Source organism: Schistosoma mansoni, chromosome W (genome assembly GCF_000237925.1).
Source record: "Schistosoma mansoni strain Puerto Rico chromosome W, complete genome".
NCBI lineage: Eukaryota > Metazoa > Platyhelminthes > Trematoda > Strigeidida > Schistosomatidae > Schistosoma > Schistosoma mansoni.
Window position 1 is genome coordinate 56,486,960 of NC_031502.1, and position 16,915 is coordinate 56,503,874.

At 36.9% G+C, this 16,915-nt stretch overlaps 1 protein-coding gene across 1 annotated transcript; it reads right to left on the reverse strand.

Annotated features, from left to right (window-relative positions):
* Positions 1-8,929: 8,929 nt before the first annotated feature.
* Smp_070330 (putative fun14 domain containing) lies at positions 8,930-16,712 on the reverse strand (the record flags this gene model as incomplete). The annotated part of the gene is made up of 5 exons (XM_018790252.1): positions 8,930-9,010; positions 13,505-13,522; positions 15,519-15,617; positions 16,484-16,559; positions 16,597-16,712. 5 exons carry the CDS (start codon positions 16,710-16,712, stop codon positions 8,930-8,932), a joined length of 390 nt encoding a protein of 129 aa, XP_018655614.1.
* Positions 16,713-16,915: the final 203 nt, after the last annotated feature.

Here is a 16,915-nt window from a genome sequence, read left to right on the forward strand (position 1 = left end):
AAAGCAAACATGGATAGTCGCTAGCAGTGGAATCCAGGACGCGCGTTTCGTCCCATTTGGGACTCGTCAGCTAGGATGTACCTGCATCTCAGTGTTGATGTTCACTCTGAGACTCGAACCCAGTACTGTTCGCTTCAAACGCGATCGCGTTATCCACTCGGCTACTGAGTCCTGTTAGCCACTTGCTTGTGCAATGGGGTGAAGTTTAAATTCATTTATTATTGCTTGTTTGAATCTTTCCATCAATGTGTTAGGACTGCAACTGGTCAGTCTCTTATTGGCATATGTGCATTCTGTGAGTATTGCCTCGATATAATCTTAATTCACAAGCATTGTATGCAAAGATGGATGGTGGATAGGACGAAACGCGCGTCCTGGATTCTACTGCTAGCCACTATCCATATCTGCTTACAATCCTTGTGAATTAAGACTATATCGAGACAATACTCACATATGCCAATTAGTGACTGACCAGTTGCAGTCCTAACACATCGATGGAAAGATTCTAACAAACAATACTAAGTGAATACTGACGAAATTGTTATGGCCATGCATTATCCTCTAAATTTCCTTTTAATACGAGTTAAAAGACACTGTGAACCTTTTTCGTCATTGTTTGATACTCAGTAGTGAACTCTGAAATTCCTACACGAGAACGAACTCACAACATTCAGTTCCTGAGCTTAGCTTGACGTCATTAAATCGTTGGGTCTGGTTGTTCACATTATTACCTTTTGTATATTCTCTAGATTAGCATGACGACAGTAAATTGCCTTGATCCACGTCATTGATGGTATCAATCATCTATGCATATTACTAAATGACAGTTGAACATATCCACTAGTGGTTACTGTGTAGTTTGATGGTTGCCAGGTTCTATGCTGATACCCATGTACCTTGTGTTCCCTATCATGTTGGTTACTTTGCATTCTTCATGTAGTGGATTGTTGTTTAGTTCCCCTAGTTAATGCTGGTCGGTATTAAAAATTAAGTTCTAAATGCGAGTTTTTTAAATTTTATTTCTAAGCGAAAAACATATGGAGTCTTATATTGAGTTTTGCCTTCAAGTATGCTATTATACACTTCACTTAAGTGTAAAACTGTTCTTTGCTTATTGATCGTATCAAATCGAAATTTTCAGTTTTATTTATTTCACAAAAACACCTTCAAACCCTAATCTTTCAAATTAATGCTTATACTCTTACTACTTCTACCACTATGGGATTTGAATCGGTAGCTGCATCTGTGTGCTAATGTGGTATGGCAACTCGAACTGATGTACGTACGTACAAAGTTCTACGTTGTGACTGACTGAATTTCTGATGTTACCATGTTTTGCATTTCGATTATATGTAACCACTCTCTTCTTCCTTAGAATCGATGTTGAAAATGTCACTGATCATTTTGTAAATTTGAATTCATGTTTTTACGCGCGAAACGTTTGCACGAAAGTCATTCTTCATTGCGACAAAGGTGCTGTTTTCATATTGACCTGTATCTTCAGTGCTCAGAATTTTTCACCCTTTTCTGAGGGTCGCTGTAACTGTAATATCATGCTTGAATCAATCTTACTTAATCTCTGCCAATAAAGTTTTCTTTCAAGCTTATCTTTTGAAGTAATCAGGGTTAGGAAGGAAAAAACTGTGTTAGCCTGCTATCGAAGCGTAGTTAGGAGTTGTTGTTAAAGTGGTCTTGAATGCTGTTAGAGGTATGAGGGCGGTTATCAATTCCCGGTTGCCCACACCGTGGAAGGGTTCTAGAGGTACCTGAAAAGTAAATTGCGTTAGTGTTGGTCTTCGTGACCTGAGAGTGTGACTGTAATACCCAAAGGACAACTGCGTGAGGCTGGCCACACAAGATCTTTTTGTGTAAGCGCCGTACTTGTTGAGACATTAACACCGGGAATCCATAGGATAAGGCAGTGTGCATTTTTAGTGTCGACCCTTCTCTTGTGGGAAGGTAGCATCGCTGTCATGTCGGTTGTCTGAGAGATTTATTTATTTAAACACATAAACATTGGTACAAGGAGGCACCAAATAGATATGCGCCACATAAATCATTCGACTTCTGTGATGACTGGGATACTTTCCGGGTGCACAAACAGAAACAGGTGGTATTCTTAGGGGCCACACCTCGAGCCTTTGACCTAAAGCTCGAATCTACAAGGCAATGGAGCAACGTCAAGAGATGAATCCCCATGGTAATCGGTGACCAACAATTAGTTCATACGCCATTTGTTCCCTCAGAATACTGGAGCTCATGTGCACCATTGGTTTGTGTTATATCTTGTGGCCGAGTGAATGCCTAGTTGATGTGTGACGCGATAAGACCGCCAAACAGGGAGCAGCGAATTATCGATTGGAATAGTGACACACGAAACCGTACGAGCAGACTAGAGTGCTAACCGGTCCTGAGATCTGCCTAGCCCAACCAGTTAAGTCCAAAACACCGATAACAGCCTCAGTGGTATGAATCATTGTATTTCAAACATACTTAGTTTATATACCAACCAAACAAACCATATCGACCCATAAAATAGATAATAACATTTGTACAATATTTAGCCGAATGTGGCTGTGAATAGTAATCAATAAACTGATGATAACTCAAGGATCGTATAATAATAGTTCAAAGGTCAAAATAAAGTTAGTGATAAGAGGAAACGAATATGATTAGGTTAATTACAATAGGAAATATACATATTATATTGACCAATAAATAGTCCTCAAAAGTTACCATTCGTAATTCTCTTCGGGATACAACAGTTTGGAACCCAGGATTTGTAACTCCCCTAGGTGGACCCTCCATATCCACCAACCCGGTTTAAACGCATTCGCCTTTCTTCCTCTCGATTTCGTAAACAACACTCGTGGCGCGAGAAGGCAGTGAGTAGTGGCTATGTACGCGCGGCCATGTGAGAGCATTTCGAAAGGGAGAGCTGGCTCTCCCCACTCTCGGCTATACCAGGGTATTGGGGAGGGGTGAGATAAACACCTTCATGCTGTCACATCTGTACAGTCAGTGTTACGACTTCGTCATCTGACCTTGGGTTTGCTGTTTTTAGTCTTACCGCTTTCCAACTAACCTGTCTGGCATGGTACGACGTAAAGGAACATGTGTTCTAGCCAATATTGGTCGGCTGAGTCATCACGACAGGCACGCCTGACCACCATGTCAAGGTCGCAGCAACGGTCGGGAGTCATTATGGTTACCTGAAGACAAATAAGTAACTAAACCTTCGGTTGTCATACTTAACATATTACTAATAGCCTAATCTGGAAATTTGATGGGAATGTCCATTTTCATATCAGTTACAAATGGATCAGTTTATAAAGCACCTAATTTACAACATCCGGAGGGTTGTTTTACACTTTGCTTCACTTAATTGGATCTGTCGGGTACTATCATTAGCCCTCATGCAACTTAAGACTGAATAACATTCGGTTTATCAGTCAGCTATAATCCGACATAGATATGGGTCAGTGCAAGTTATCACACCACATCAGCACTAAAATTAACGACTACAAAAGTAATAGAAGTGATAATAGAGTATCAATGGTGGATTAGGTACTAAAAGGGATGAAATAAGAAAGTAAGAGTATGAAACAATACTGAACTCAAAACTTAAGAGATGATATAAAGAAGCAGTGAATTGACACCTGTTTCCGAGCCTTGACATTGAGCGGATCCAGGCCAAATGGTTTACATGCATCACCTCAATAAAGTGAATCAAGCTAGTGGGCTTTTATGGAATAGTTTGCATGTATTTCATTAAGGAGAATACAATTGCATGTCACTTAAAGATATAGAGGAGGCAAGTACATAAAAATGAAGAGAACTAGAACATTAGAAGTTTGTTGTTAAACCCTTCGATTTAGACTAACAGATATTTAAAAATGACCAGTTTTGCAGTTTACAGGTAGCTAGATTCGATCCCAAAAGATGGGCTAGTAATCAAAGAACTTTTCAAGCTAGCTTACTGTAGAAAAAAAACATGTAAGACGTTCAGATGCAACTACCAAATGTCGATTGCATCAAAGGATTATTACAGAATTAATGATGGGCCAAGCTAGAAATCCAGATATCACGAAGCAATATTTGTTCAGAAGTACAGCTACATCATGCAAATTAAGTCAATAAGAGCTAAGAAGTCTTAAATGGTGAGGTGTTACAATGACCATAGTAATAAGGAAAAGGAGTAAACAACAACTCGAACTACTTAATAATAATCAGTAGTATACAAAAGTGGAGGTGCGTACATGAAGTTCATGGTACTGAAGGTTAACAAAAGCACATACCCCTATATGAATGTATTTAATGATTCATGTTTTATGATGTAAGAGTAGGTTGGAAGAAAGCTAGGGGCGGCCAGACCAAAACGTGGCATAAATCCATGAAGGCACTGTCAAGTAGACTGAGCCATGCTGGTAGGTGTAGACTACCTGGTTGGGATTCGCGAGATGATAGCAACCGATAGTTAGAGACCTTGAATGACATGACTCAAAATCGTTTGCAATGGCGAAGATGCATCCACTTATTGTGTTCTCCCAAATCCTAATCTTCTAAATTCATCATGTCCCTATCGTTTTTCTCTTTTCAGATTTGTTTCACTGGATTATATTCCTTCAATAACATCTTCAAACCCTTATCTTTCTGATTACTGCTTAAACTCTTACTACTTCTACCACTATGGGATTTGAATCGACAACTTCATCTCTGTGCTAAGGTGGTATGGCAACTCGAACTGATGTACTTACGTACGAAGTTCTACGTTGTGACTGACTGATTCATGTTACTACAAGTATAAAAAACTGTAACCATCATCGCATTGGATTAGATGAATTCCCTGGTAATCGTCTAAATGAATATCAACAAACAGTCAAGCTCTACGATATATCATTGTTGATAACAACGCCCGTAAACAATTAAGAACAGATTTGACTAGAGAAATGTTAAGATTTGGATTTATTTAATGACATAAATATTGGTACAATTGAGAGGGTTCTAAGTTGTTTGTTCAATCAACAGGTACATCGATAATGACCCAGTTTATATTATCCAATTATGTTTAAGTTACACAGAACAAGCTATTAGTCATACGTGGAGAAATTTCAATAGTGTTCTACAATCAGAAGCTATTGCTAATGCTGTTGTCTAAAAAGACGACAAAAGCTTCACAATTAAACTAATCAGATGAGGGAATGAAGTTCCATTAGTCATTACATTTTATATGTACAATTGAATGAAATTTGTTGATCTTGTTTGTATTTGAAATTTTTCGAATAATAACAAAAGATGTAAACTCATTAAATACGAATATAATATTATCAGAGATTGGGTGGTTTTATTGTAAGCATACTAAAAGAAGACAGTCCTACTGTACGGAGCTGAAACACGGAGAACTACTACATCCATCATCAAGAAGGTACAAGTATTTATAAACAGTTGTATACGCAAAATACTCAACATTCACTGGCCGGATACTATCAGCAACAGCGTTTTATGGGAGAGGACAAACCAACTTCCAGTTGAAGAGGAAATTCGGAAAAGACTTTGGAAGTGGATAGGATATACATCGAGGAAATCACCAAACTGCATCACGAGGCAATCCGTAACTTGGAATGGTGAAGGGAAGCGGAAAAGAGGAAGGCCAAAGAGCACATTACGCTGGGAAATAAAGGCAGATATGAAAAGCATGAATAATAACTGGAAAGGATTGGTGATGACGGTTGTAGAATGCTGGTGGTTGGCCTATGCTCCTCCACGAGGGGGAAGAAACAGTTCATAAGCTTTGAAAATAAGAAAGATGTTACCAGATGAAAACCTACCATAGATTACATTTTATGCAACCCTACCAAGTATTTATCTACTGACATGCCATTGCCAGAATCGATCACAATGGCGTAGGTGTATACACTCTTTATCTTCCCTTAAACCTTGAGATTAAAATTAATTCATATCTGTCTTTCTTCCTGTATTATATTCTTATATACAATTTTTCTTTTATATATTACCAGCACTAAATTAACTATTCCTATGAATCCGGTGTTGATCTTGTTGTGTTAACGAGGTATGGGAACTTGGACTGATGCATATATGTGCCTGGTCCTACGTTGTAACTGACTGACTCAAAGGCATTCAATATTAACTGAACAATCAATGAATGTTTCAAACTAAACTATTGGCCTTCAAGTCTCATGACAACCATCATATATCAATATCAAGTCTCATGTTGTTGTTTTTTTCCAGAAAATATTTCAGAAAGGATTTTGTAGAGATTTCAGTATTTTCATAGTCAATTGAAGATAGACTACCATGGAAAGTCTGAAGATATCAACACGGCCGTTCCGTCCTTTTGTGGGACTCCTCAGCAGTGAGCATCCACGATCCCGCATTCGCTAGATTCGAACCCAGGACCTACCAGTCTCGGGCCAGAGCACTTAACCGACAGACCACTAAGCCGGCATCCAACAGTGTTAATGTCTAACTTCAATCAATTCACGATGTTTGAGCAACTGTTCACCAATTGTCATCAGTGAGTTGATATCTCTACAACAGACTTGGTTGAACTCCACTGGTCTAGTGGGAAGCAGTGATCAGTGGAGTTCGAATCTCGCGGGTGCAGGATAGTGGATGTGCACTCCTGAAGAGTCCCATAATAGGACGAAACGGACGTCCAGTGCTTCCAGGTTTTCCATGGTGGTGTATCTTCGATTGACCATGAAAATACAGAAAATATTTAGCGACAATAGGAGTAAAGTGAATATTTCGATTAATTATACTCAAAAAATATATAAGCGATGTCTATTGTATTTGAGAAATCAATGGAAGTACTATATATACATATATAGAATCATGTGCTACAGTATCACGACTTTGATTAGAATGCCAAGTAAAAACGCTTATCAAATGATGTACTCTATAATTTCTCTTTTAATGTCAATGTACTTTCTTTAAAAAAAATGGAGATTCAAATATTGAATTGTGTAATTTATTAACTATATACACATACATGTGAAATTTATCATGAGTATTAGCGCTCCTATTTACTTACTCTTAAGTCTAATTTTTATAAGTTAGTAGTATAATCAACTCAGATGAAATTGTAATTATCATTACCAAATTTTGATTTGATAACTTCGAACACGTTTCGGCATCGTGTGTTCGGGCGCAGAGACGACAACCCAATTGGTGTCACCATCTTGAAACACCGACTTCGGTGGCTTGGACATGTTCTACGAATGTCGTCCCAGTGAATTCCACGTCGTGCATTATTTGCCGACCCTGGGACTGGTTGGAAAAAGCGGAGAGATGGTCAGTGTATGACATGGTGTTGTGGTATGAAAGAAAGCTGCAAAGGGCTAGCTTCTGTTGGTCCTTCACGACTCCCTGGCTGAGGTCCGAGAGATGGTGCTACACAGTGGCTAGAGATGCTATCAGATATGGCTCAGAATAGAAGCCAATGGCGATCTTGCTGTAACCTTCTTTTACTTTCTTCATAAAGAGTGGTTATAACCTACTTAACTGAGAGACCTCTTCTGGTTGTACATTTCAGTTCCCCTCATCATTACTTTTTTTATGCATCTTACCCCTTTCTCTTTCAATTTTCATTGTTTTGTTTGGCGCATATATATCTGATGCCCCCTTGCACCAATATTTATGTGTTTAAATAAATAACTTCGAATAAAGTGAGCATTGTTATTGTTGTTATTATTAGCTTTATTCAATATTATATTCTTGGTACAATATGGAATTCTCAGCACAATCTATTTCAACAAGTTTTCGTTTCTTACTTCTTGATCGTTCCTGACGACAAATATTGAGTGTTCACTAGTTATAAGTTAGCAGTCCAGTCAATCAACATCAATAACCACGATATTTTTGATTGAGACTTTTGTAACTTGTACAGCAAAAGATTGTACACTTTTTAGAAATGCACCTGAATAGGTTATGCGATTAATATCCACAATGATGTATTAAAACAAACAGAATTAGATAACTTGTTGAAATACCTAGATGACAGGAACAGGTGGCTCAGATGTTCAAGTAGGTCGCCTATTGTGCCACTGCTAGCCACTGTTCATCTTTGCTTATAATGTTTATGAATTAAGGTTATATCGAGGCAATACGCATAGTATGCACATATGCCAATAAGAGACTGACCAGTTGCAGTCCTTAACATCAATGGGAAGATTCAAATGAGTAATATTAAGTGAATTTAAACTTCACCCGATTGCACAAGCAAGTGGCTATCAGGACTCAGTAGTTGAGTGGATAACGTGATGGCGTTTGACGCGAAAGGTACTGGGTTTGAGTCTCAGAGTAAACATCAACTCTGAGGTGCAGGTACATCCAGCTGACGAGTCCCTGAATTCCACTGCTAGCCACTATTCATCTTTGCTTACAATGAGTGTATAGACATTTAAAACAACAATAAACTAGCATAGACTAGTTAGTATCAAAAATAGCTCATTAATACTCTGTGTATGACAAAAGTATACACAAATCAGGGAAGAACAACAATACCATAGTGAAATGAGAACAAATCCATTTATTTAAATTAAGTATATTATACTATATGTGTTGTTTACATATAGAGAGATATGCAACGTGTTTAGAAGAAAAAAACATACTTTGAAAAGAGGGATAAAATTCATGAAAAGAAAAATCGAAAACAATCCCTGTCATGAGTATCAAGTAATGACTAGTCTACTTATAATAACTTTAAGAAGTAGTATCTTTAGTACAATATAAATATATATATATACGGAGAGAATGAGAGCTAGAGAATATGTACTTTATTTACAGACACAAAGATATGTGTTGATACAACAGTATTTGACGAAAAAACTTAGATTATTAAATTGAAACGATTGAAGCCTAACAACATATACGAAGATATTGAAAAAAAAACTGAATAGAGATTAAACTAAGCAAATGAAATAGCAATTAGGAACCCCCCACCGAATGAACCGAAAAATACACGATTCTCTTCAATTGTTTTAATAATCTACAAGAAAAAGAAGTGAAAAAAGGTTAGAAATGTTTTTAACGTTTGACAAACGATTTCATTCTCATTTAAATGATAAAAAAAAGAATTGTTTCACTACCATTGTGGTGTGAATTACTGATATCCACATAAGTAGTATATGATGATGGTCAGGCATAGAATGTATTTTGGCAGAAGACCGATAAGGAAAGAACTGAAATGAAGCGCAATTGGTAGGAAAATGCATAAATAATGAAATTAGAGAAGATGGATTGATATTTACAGAAGGAACAGAGAAGATAGAGACAATTGATTGTTATTTCGATTGTCCCCAGTCGTGTTCTTGTTCACCACACCATCAGAGTGAGTTGAAAATGATTAGTTATTTTTCTGTCTACAGTTAGATTACACATGTATTAGTCGATACAATCTGATGAAACGCAAAATGAACATTGGCTAATGACTTTGTTTTTAGAAATTCGATTATATATTCTTAGAATCAAGTTATTAAGGTTCTTTATATTACTGCCCTTTTTAGTCGTTAATAACAGAAAAACAATGAAAGTTTCAAGATTACAGTATTCAGTTCAAAGAATACAACTACATCAAAATACCTCAATTTGCGGAATGATTGAATTATAACTAATTCTCCAACAAATGACTCTGAAATTCAAATTTTGATCTGAGCAACCTTTTCTACAGTGAATTACACTAAACTAGAAGCAATCACTGAATGAAATTTGATAACTAAGGATGAATTTGAACATGCAAATACATACTTTAAAAGCTAAAAAATTGATAGGGTGTAAGAAATATCTTAGTTATCATGGATGACATGCAAAAGTATATATATAATGAGAGATTAAATACATATCGATATCATTCTTTCCATTAGGTGCCCCCAAATGCCCTGGTACTGCTGAGAGTGGGGAGAGTCCACTCTCCCTCTCCAAATGCTCTCACATGGCCACATGCATACAACCACTGCCAGGGAAGTCCTACTCACTGCCTTCTTGTGGCATTACTGTTGTTTACGAAATTGGGAGGATGAAAAGCGAATGTCCGGCACTTAAACCGCGTTGGTGGATACAGAGGTAGGTTGGAAAACCTTGATTCCAAACCGATGGTGCACATGGGCTCCAGTATCCTGAGGGAACAAATGGAGTATCAATCAATCATTGGTCATCGGCTACCATAGAACTGCATCTCCTCATGATGTTTCACTGCCTTGTGAATTGGACGTTTAGGTCAAAGGCTCCGGGTGTGCCTCCTAAGAAAACAACCTGCTTCAGTTTGGGAACCTGAGCAGTATCACAGCCCTCACACAAATCAAATAAGATGTGTGCGGTGCATATATATCTGGTGCCCCTTTGTGCCAATATCTATGTGTTTAAGTAAATAAAAATAAATTTTTCATCAGCTAGTAATCAACTTAATAATTGAGTTCTTTTTTAAATCGCGGAACAATTACGATGCCAAATGATGAACACCACTTTCTAATGTTATAATATTATGGGAATTATTAAAACATAACTTTGAAGTGCAATTTTACAGTGTAATGGATGATATACTAATTTAATATTAAAAACTTAGATGTAGACACTGAATAACATAAAGTTCTACAGGGACCGAGATATTTCTTGATAGTTGGAGTCAACAGTAGCACAGCTTTTTGATGAATGACTTGAAATTTGTAAAAACACTAAAGTTTATTAAAAAGCTGAATGATTGATCTAAGAGAGCAATAGCCTCATTGTATTTCTTGTGATTTCGTTCGGAATTTCAGAGTCTTCAAAAATATACGTTTACTTATTTCCAGCATGAAACGTTGGGTTGAAAGATTTACAAAGCTTTATATTTAACACTATTAATCGTATTTATTTATTTGGACACATAAACATTGATACAAGGGGGCACCAAATACATATACGCCTCATAATAACAATGAGGCTAATAGTAGTTATCACTGATTTTACTCCTAATCGTATCTATCCTACATATATGTTTGGACAGCTTTTTTCACTATATTGTTCACTGAAACAGTAAGCAAAAATATTGAATATCAAACACACGAATTCAAAACAGCATCATAAGGTGGGGTTTTTTTGAGCTACAAGTAATCAGTGAGAGAACCGAAAACAAAAAAACCCATATCTTTCCAAATCATAATTTTCTTAAAGCTCGAATGGTTTAAGTTATCATTCATTCATGTATACACATGACGACATTCTAATTTCATTAACACCAAGTAATTTTTACTACACACACACACACACAAAATAATGCACCATTCTTAACACCGAGTAAAAGATTGAAACGTTAGGGATACAGAAAGTGGGAGTGAATAGAAATGAAAAGTAAAATATCTTCAGGTACATTAGTCGTTTAGGTATTCTAGAAATTTCACGGTTCAGTGAGAACGTATCCATTTTGTTAGTGTTAAGAGGGTCTTAATAACTTTTTGAATTTGTTGTATCCCAAAGAGAATTGTGAATGGTAACTTTTGAGGACTATTTATGGACCAATGTAATATGTATATTTCCTATTGTATAATTGTTAAGTAATTAACCTAATCATATTCGTGTTCCTCTTATCATTAGCTTATTTTGACCTTTGAACTATAATTATACGATTTACCATTCTTGAGTTGTCCCTAGTCCATTAATTACTGTCCCCCCTATTCACAGCCACATTTGGCTAAATATTGTACAAATGTTATTTTCTATTTTATTGGTACGATGTGGTCTGTTTGGTTGGTATATATATACCCAATATGTTTGAGAATAATGATTCATACCACAGAGGCTGTTATTGGTGTTCTGGACTTAACTGGCTGGGCTAGGCAGAAGCAGGATCGATAAGCGCTCCAGACTGCTCGTACGGTTTCCGTGTGTCACTGTTCCAATCGATAATTCGCTGCTCTCTGATTGGCGGTTTTATCACGTCATACATTAACTAAGCATCCACTCGGCTACAAGATAAAACAGAATTTATATTACCTCACTGACTTTTGCTGTTATCTGACTAGTCACCATCTCTTTTAGTCTATTATTTTTGTCATATGCCCTAAGGTCATAGTTATTAATATATAATGATTTGTTGTATCACTATTTCGACTTCGTGGAATATCGAACTTTTCTTAAATGCCTGCCTACTTTCTTCGATTGTATCAGATAGTATTATGATTGAAATGTTGTAGAAATTTGCCGTAATCATCTCTGTAACATGCCATTTCCGCTTGTATCAGATAGTTTTAAGTAGTTAATAATTTAGGATAATTGTGAGTCCCCAAAGGTGGAGAGAGTCCTCCTTCCCTCTTGGAATGCTTTCATATGGCCACGTGCATATAGTCACTACCAGGGAAGTTCTAATCACTACTTACTCGTGATGGAGGTTGTTCACGAAACTGAGAGGACGAAAAGCGAATGTCCGGAGCTCAAACCGGGTTGGTGGATATGGAGGATCTACCTAGGGGAACTGGAAAGCGCTGATTCCAAACTAATGGTGCACATGGGCTCCTGAATCTTGAGAAAACAAATGGCGTATGAACTAACTGTTGGTCACCGACTACCATGGGACTGCATCTCCTGATGTTACTCCACCGCCTTGTGGATTAGAATTCTGGGTCAAACGCTCGAGGAGTAGTACCCAAGAAAATCACTTGTTTCGATTTGGATACCTGAGCAGTATTCCAGACATCACATAAATCAAAAGATTTGTGTGGCGCATAACTATTTAGTACCTCTTTGTACCAATGTTTGTGCTTAAAGAAATAAAGCAAAAAACTCAAAATATAACAGTTAGTCTATTGACAAAAATAAGAGTGTTTCTGTTATTGATTGAATGTCGTATGGGAATTTATACCATTATCAACAGATAGCGTAACAGAAAGGTTGGCTAAAAGAGGGTTACTTTCAAGATTTGCACTTTATATTTGACTAGTGCTGACATCATGTTTACTACTTTTGTCGATGATAAAGTATGACTCTGTTGGAGATGATATGGATGTTTAAGGTATTCGTCCAGTATCAAACGTTGTGACTATTCTGGATGGCCAAAACTAAACACCATTAAGTTACTTAAAGCCGTTAGAGGATTGATAAGTTTTTTTTGACAGTTCAAACCAAATAGAATGTTTCTCATGAAGCCGTTAATGGGGCATCCTTATAGAAATACGGAAAATGTCTAGACAGATGACAACACTAAGGAAGCATTAGTTAAAGTGGACGAAAGGATCGCCAAGTCAACGATAATCGCTTATAATGTCATATATCAGGTAACATCTGTGCAGCTTAAGGAACAGAAATAAACATTTTATGGCATTCAACTGATAAGGTTAATTATGTGTATCAATAAATGGAGAAAAGAAATAAGTGGAAACGAATAAAAATTGGTGCTTAGCGTAAAATGTGATGACAAAACTATGAACACACAGATATCACCAGCAATAATACGTATATATAAGGACAATGATTCACAACAATCTAAGACATGCACATTTCTTGTATGACTAACTTTATTTTTCAACGCACGCTTTTCATAGAAATAAGTAAAGGAATTATAATGAAAGTTTAAAAAATTTTTTGAATAATAAAACACTTTTCTAGTAGGCGAATTTGTACAAAACTAAGTAAATGTAAAAAGAAACCCATCTTCACTTTAAACTAACACGGCAACTGATAGTGTTGATAACCAAGAAAAAGTAAGTGAATATTTCATTCTAATCTGGAACTATTGGTTAGTAAACATTTAAAGGTTTTCAAAATATTAAAATATTGTGTTGAGTAGGTTGCAATTAAGTTGTTGATTACTAAGTAGAATGCCCCCAAATGCCCTAGTACGACCGAAAGTGGAGAGAGCCAGATCTCCCTCTTGAAAAGCTTTCACATGACCACTTGTCCTACTGACTGCCTTCTCGCGCCACGAGTGTTGTTTACGAAACTGAGAGGACGAAAAGCGAGTGTTCCGCGCTTGAACCGGGTTGGTGGATATGGAGGATCCACCTAGGGGAGTTATAAATCCTGGATTTAAAATCAATGGTGCACATGGGCTCCAGAATCCTGAGGGAACAAATAGCATATGAAACAGTTATTGGTCACCGGCTACCATGGGACTGAATCTCCTCACGATGCTCCATTGCTTTGTGGACTAGAGTTCTGGGTCAAAGGCTCGGGGAGTGGTTCCCTAGGAAAACCGCCTGCTTTGGTTTGGGCACCTGGAGAGTATCCCAGCCCTCACACAAATCGAATGATTTATATGGTACATATCTATTTGGTGCCTACTTGTACCAATGCTTATGTGTTTAAATACATTAAATAAGTAAATAAACTAAGTAGGATTCAACGACCAATATTAACAATTTCAGCTAATATGTAATTACAAGTACCAATTGAAAGTGGACGGTAGTAGTTCAGTGAGAGATGAGATTGACTTTGTACAGTTACTATAGATATATACGGGGTACATTCACTGACGTTATAAGTAGAGTAGACGGAGAAACAGAATCAACGTTATTAAAACCGCGCATCAACAAAGTAGATACGATTTGGACATTTACAATTGAGTCATTGTTGAGTTAGAACTGCATTTAATAGCCAGTAATAGGTAGCATGTGACTTGTTCTAATTGTATATCGACCTAAGTCACCGCAACTTACATTAAAAAAATCAAGAGATAAAATAAACAAGATGGGCACATTATTGGAAACAATTATAATTAAGGTTGAATCCAACTGTTCCACTGCAACTGATTCTGGGACATATTGCCTAACGTCTTTTAGTCATGGGTTACGATTAGCTTACATATCTCAACCTGAAAATCTGCGCTAGCCGATGTTATCGAGTTCGAATGTTTAGAACTTAGTGGACTGATTTCACGCCTTCCTTTGGTGGCTTTCTTTTAACCTACTCTTATAGCACCCAGCATTGAGTGATGTGGTAGACAATGGGTGAGATATGGATATCAAGTATTTCTACTACCTAGGTTGATGAAAGCTTGTGGCCCCATTAATCAATTCTTATAAACCGAGTACGGGTCTACGACAACTCGTCAACTGAATTCATTGAGTCAAGTGGTTTATTAGGACTACCAACTCTCAACCTTTACTGTTTCATGCACATGCTCTTGGAACTATACTGATTTCGTTTTACCTCTGAACAGTAGTCAGAAAATAAATTACGGGCATAATGATGAAAAAAATGATATATATGATACGATGAAGTTTCTACTTGTCTACATATAGATCAGCAAGTTATATACTTAAGAGATCAGCCAATTTCCATTTTTGAACAAACTAACAAAATCCACCTTAATTGTTGATTTTGCGTGCGTATCTGGAATTTAGAAATAGTATACAGTAGTTTTGACTTGAAATATTAACGAGGATTTAAGAATTGTAACTAAAACGTTTGAATAGCAAAGTAACTAGGTACTTTGCAAATTAGTGGGTCATGAAATAAAGAAGCAAAGATACGAAAAGGAATATTAACCACTATGCTGAAACCACGGACACAATCCACTGAGGGCCTACCTTGCCTTCGAAGATGACAGGTGTGTTCGACTGTATCCGGTCACCAGCACGTTCCACTTTCCTCCAATTGATATGTATAACGTCTTGCTGGACGGCGCACTAAGTGGGAATTTTAAGCAAAACTATATAAGAACGTAGAATGGTAGTGATAATGGTAATGGACAATCGGTAATATGACTAAATAATATAGACACGGTAATCATGAATTAAATTGTGAACTTGTATCAACCTAACAAACAGACATATATGGAGCACACACTTATATGGGGTTTGGAAACAAAATTAGGCAATTTATTTGATCGTTTTGACAGTTTAGACTACCATGTAATTCGTATGGTTAGTCCATGATGAAGTGAGACGCTAAATGATATAGCCAGATAAAAAATTTTATGCATAATTCTAATTTCACGTTCCTGATTTATCGATCGGTCACAGTTGAACTATAAAAGCAAACCAACTCATGACAGCCGCATGTGTGGGAAAATGTTTAAATGTCGATATCCTGTAAAATAAACAATTTTCGACGATGACGTATTCGATAAAACTCAGTTGTCTACTAATAGATGTTAGCTCGCCAACTTAGGATGTAGTAACACCATAGAATGAAGTCAGGATGGACTCTCAACTGGCGAAGAAAGTCTGCAGGCCAGGAAAGGTGATATTATGTTAGGAAAGGGGAAAAACCAGATGGGCTATTTATAAGGATATTTTAGTAATACATACAAAACCATGATATATATTGGTAAGAAACTCAGTCTGTAGGAATGCACAAATATAATTTTAATAACGTGGTACATGCCAGTGGCATTTGAAACACTGTAATTTTAAGGAACGGAGCTTCACAGACAAAGTGAATAGCTTTTACAACCTAAATCATAATAATTACATTACATAAACCCCTTATTGTGACTTTTTCCAACAAACCTCAAGAAAAAGTTCTAAAAAAATTTAAAAAAATCACATACTTGTAAAGCAATCAGACTTCCACCCAAAAGAAGAGCAGCAGCCCTGCCGATCTTCGCGAATATATAACCTGCAAGTCTATTGGAGTGATGTGAGACTTTTATTGAGATCTTACAGTCCTGATCCTACACCTATAATAACCTGCTGACGATGGGGACGACTTTTGATGTCATCGAGTGTATCCTTCACTACAGTTAGGGCGCGTTCGCTCTGGTCTTCAGTTCTCGTCATAGTAGCTCAGAATGATGAACTGACCGCTTCCAACCTTCAGTATCTAGTTGTTAAGATAGTAAATCAGTTGACTTGTGTTATTATCTGAGGTGTGTAAAAGCCCAGTTTTTCATTTGGCATATTTTGCTTATGAATCTGTCACTGAATGTTAGTGTGGTGAGTTTTAGTCGTTTATACGGCTGTTTCTGAACCCTTTTGCTGTT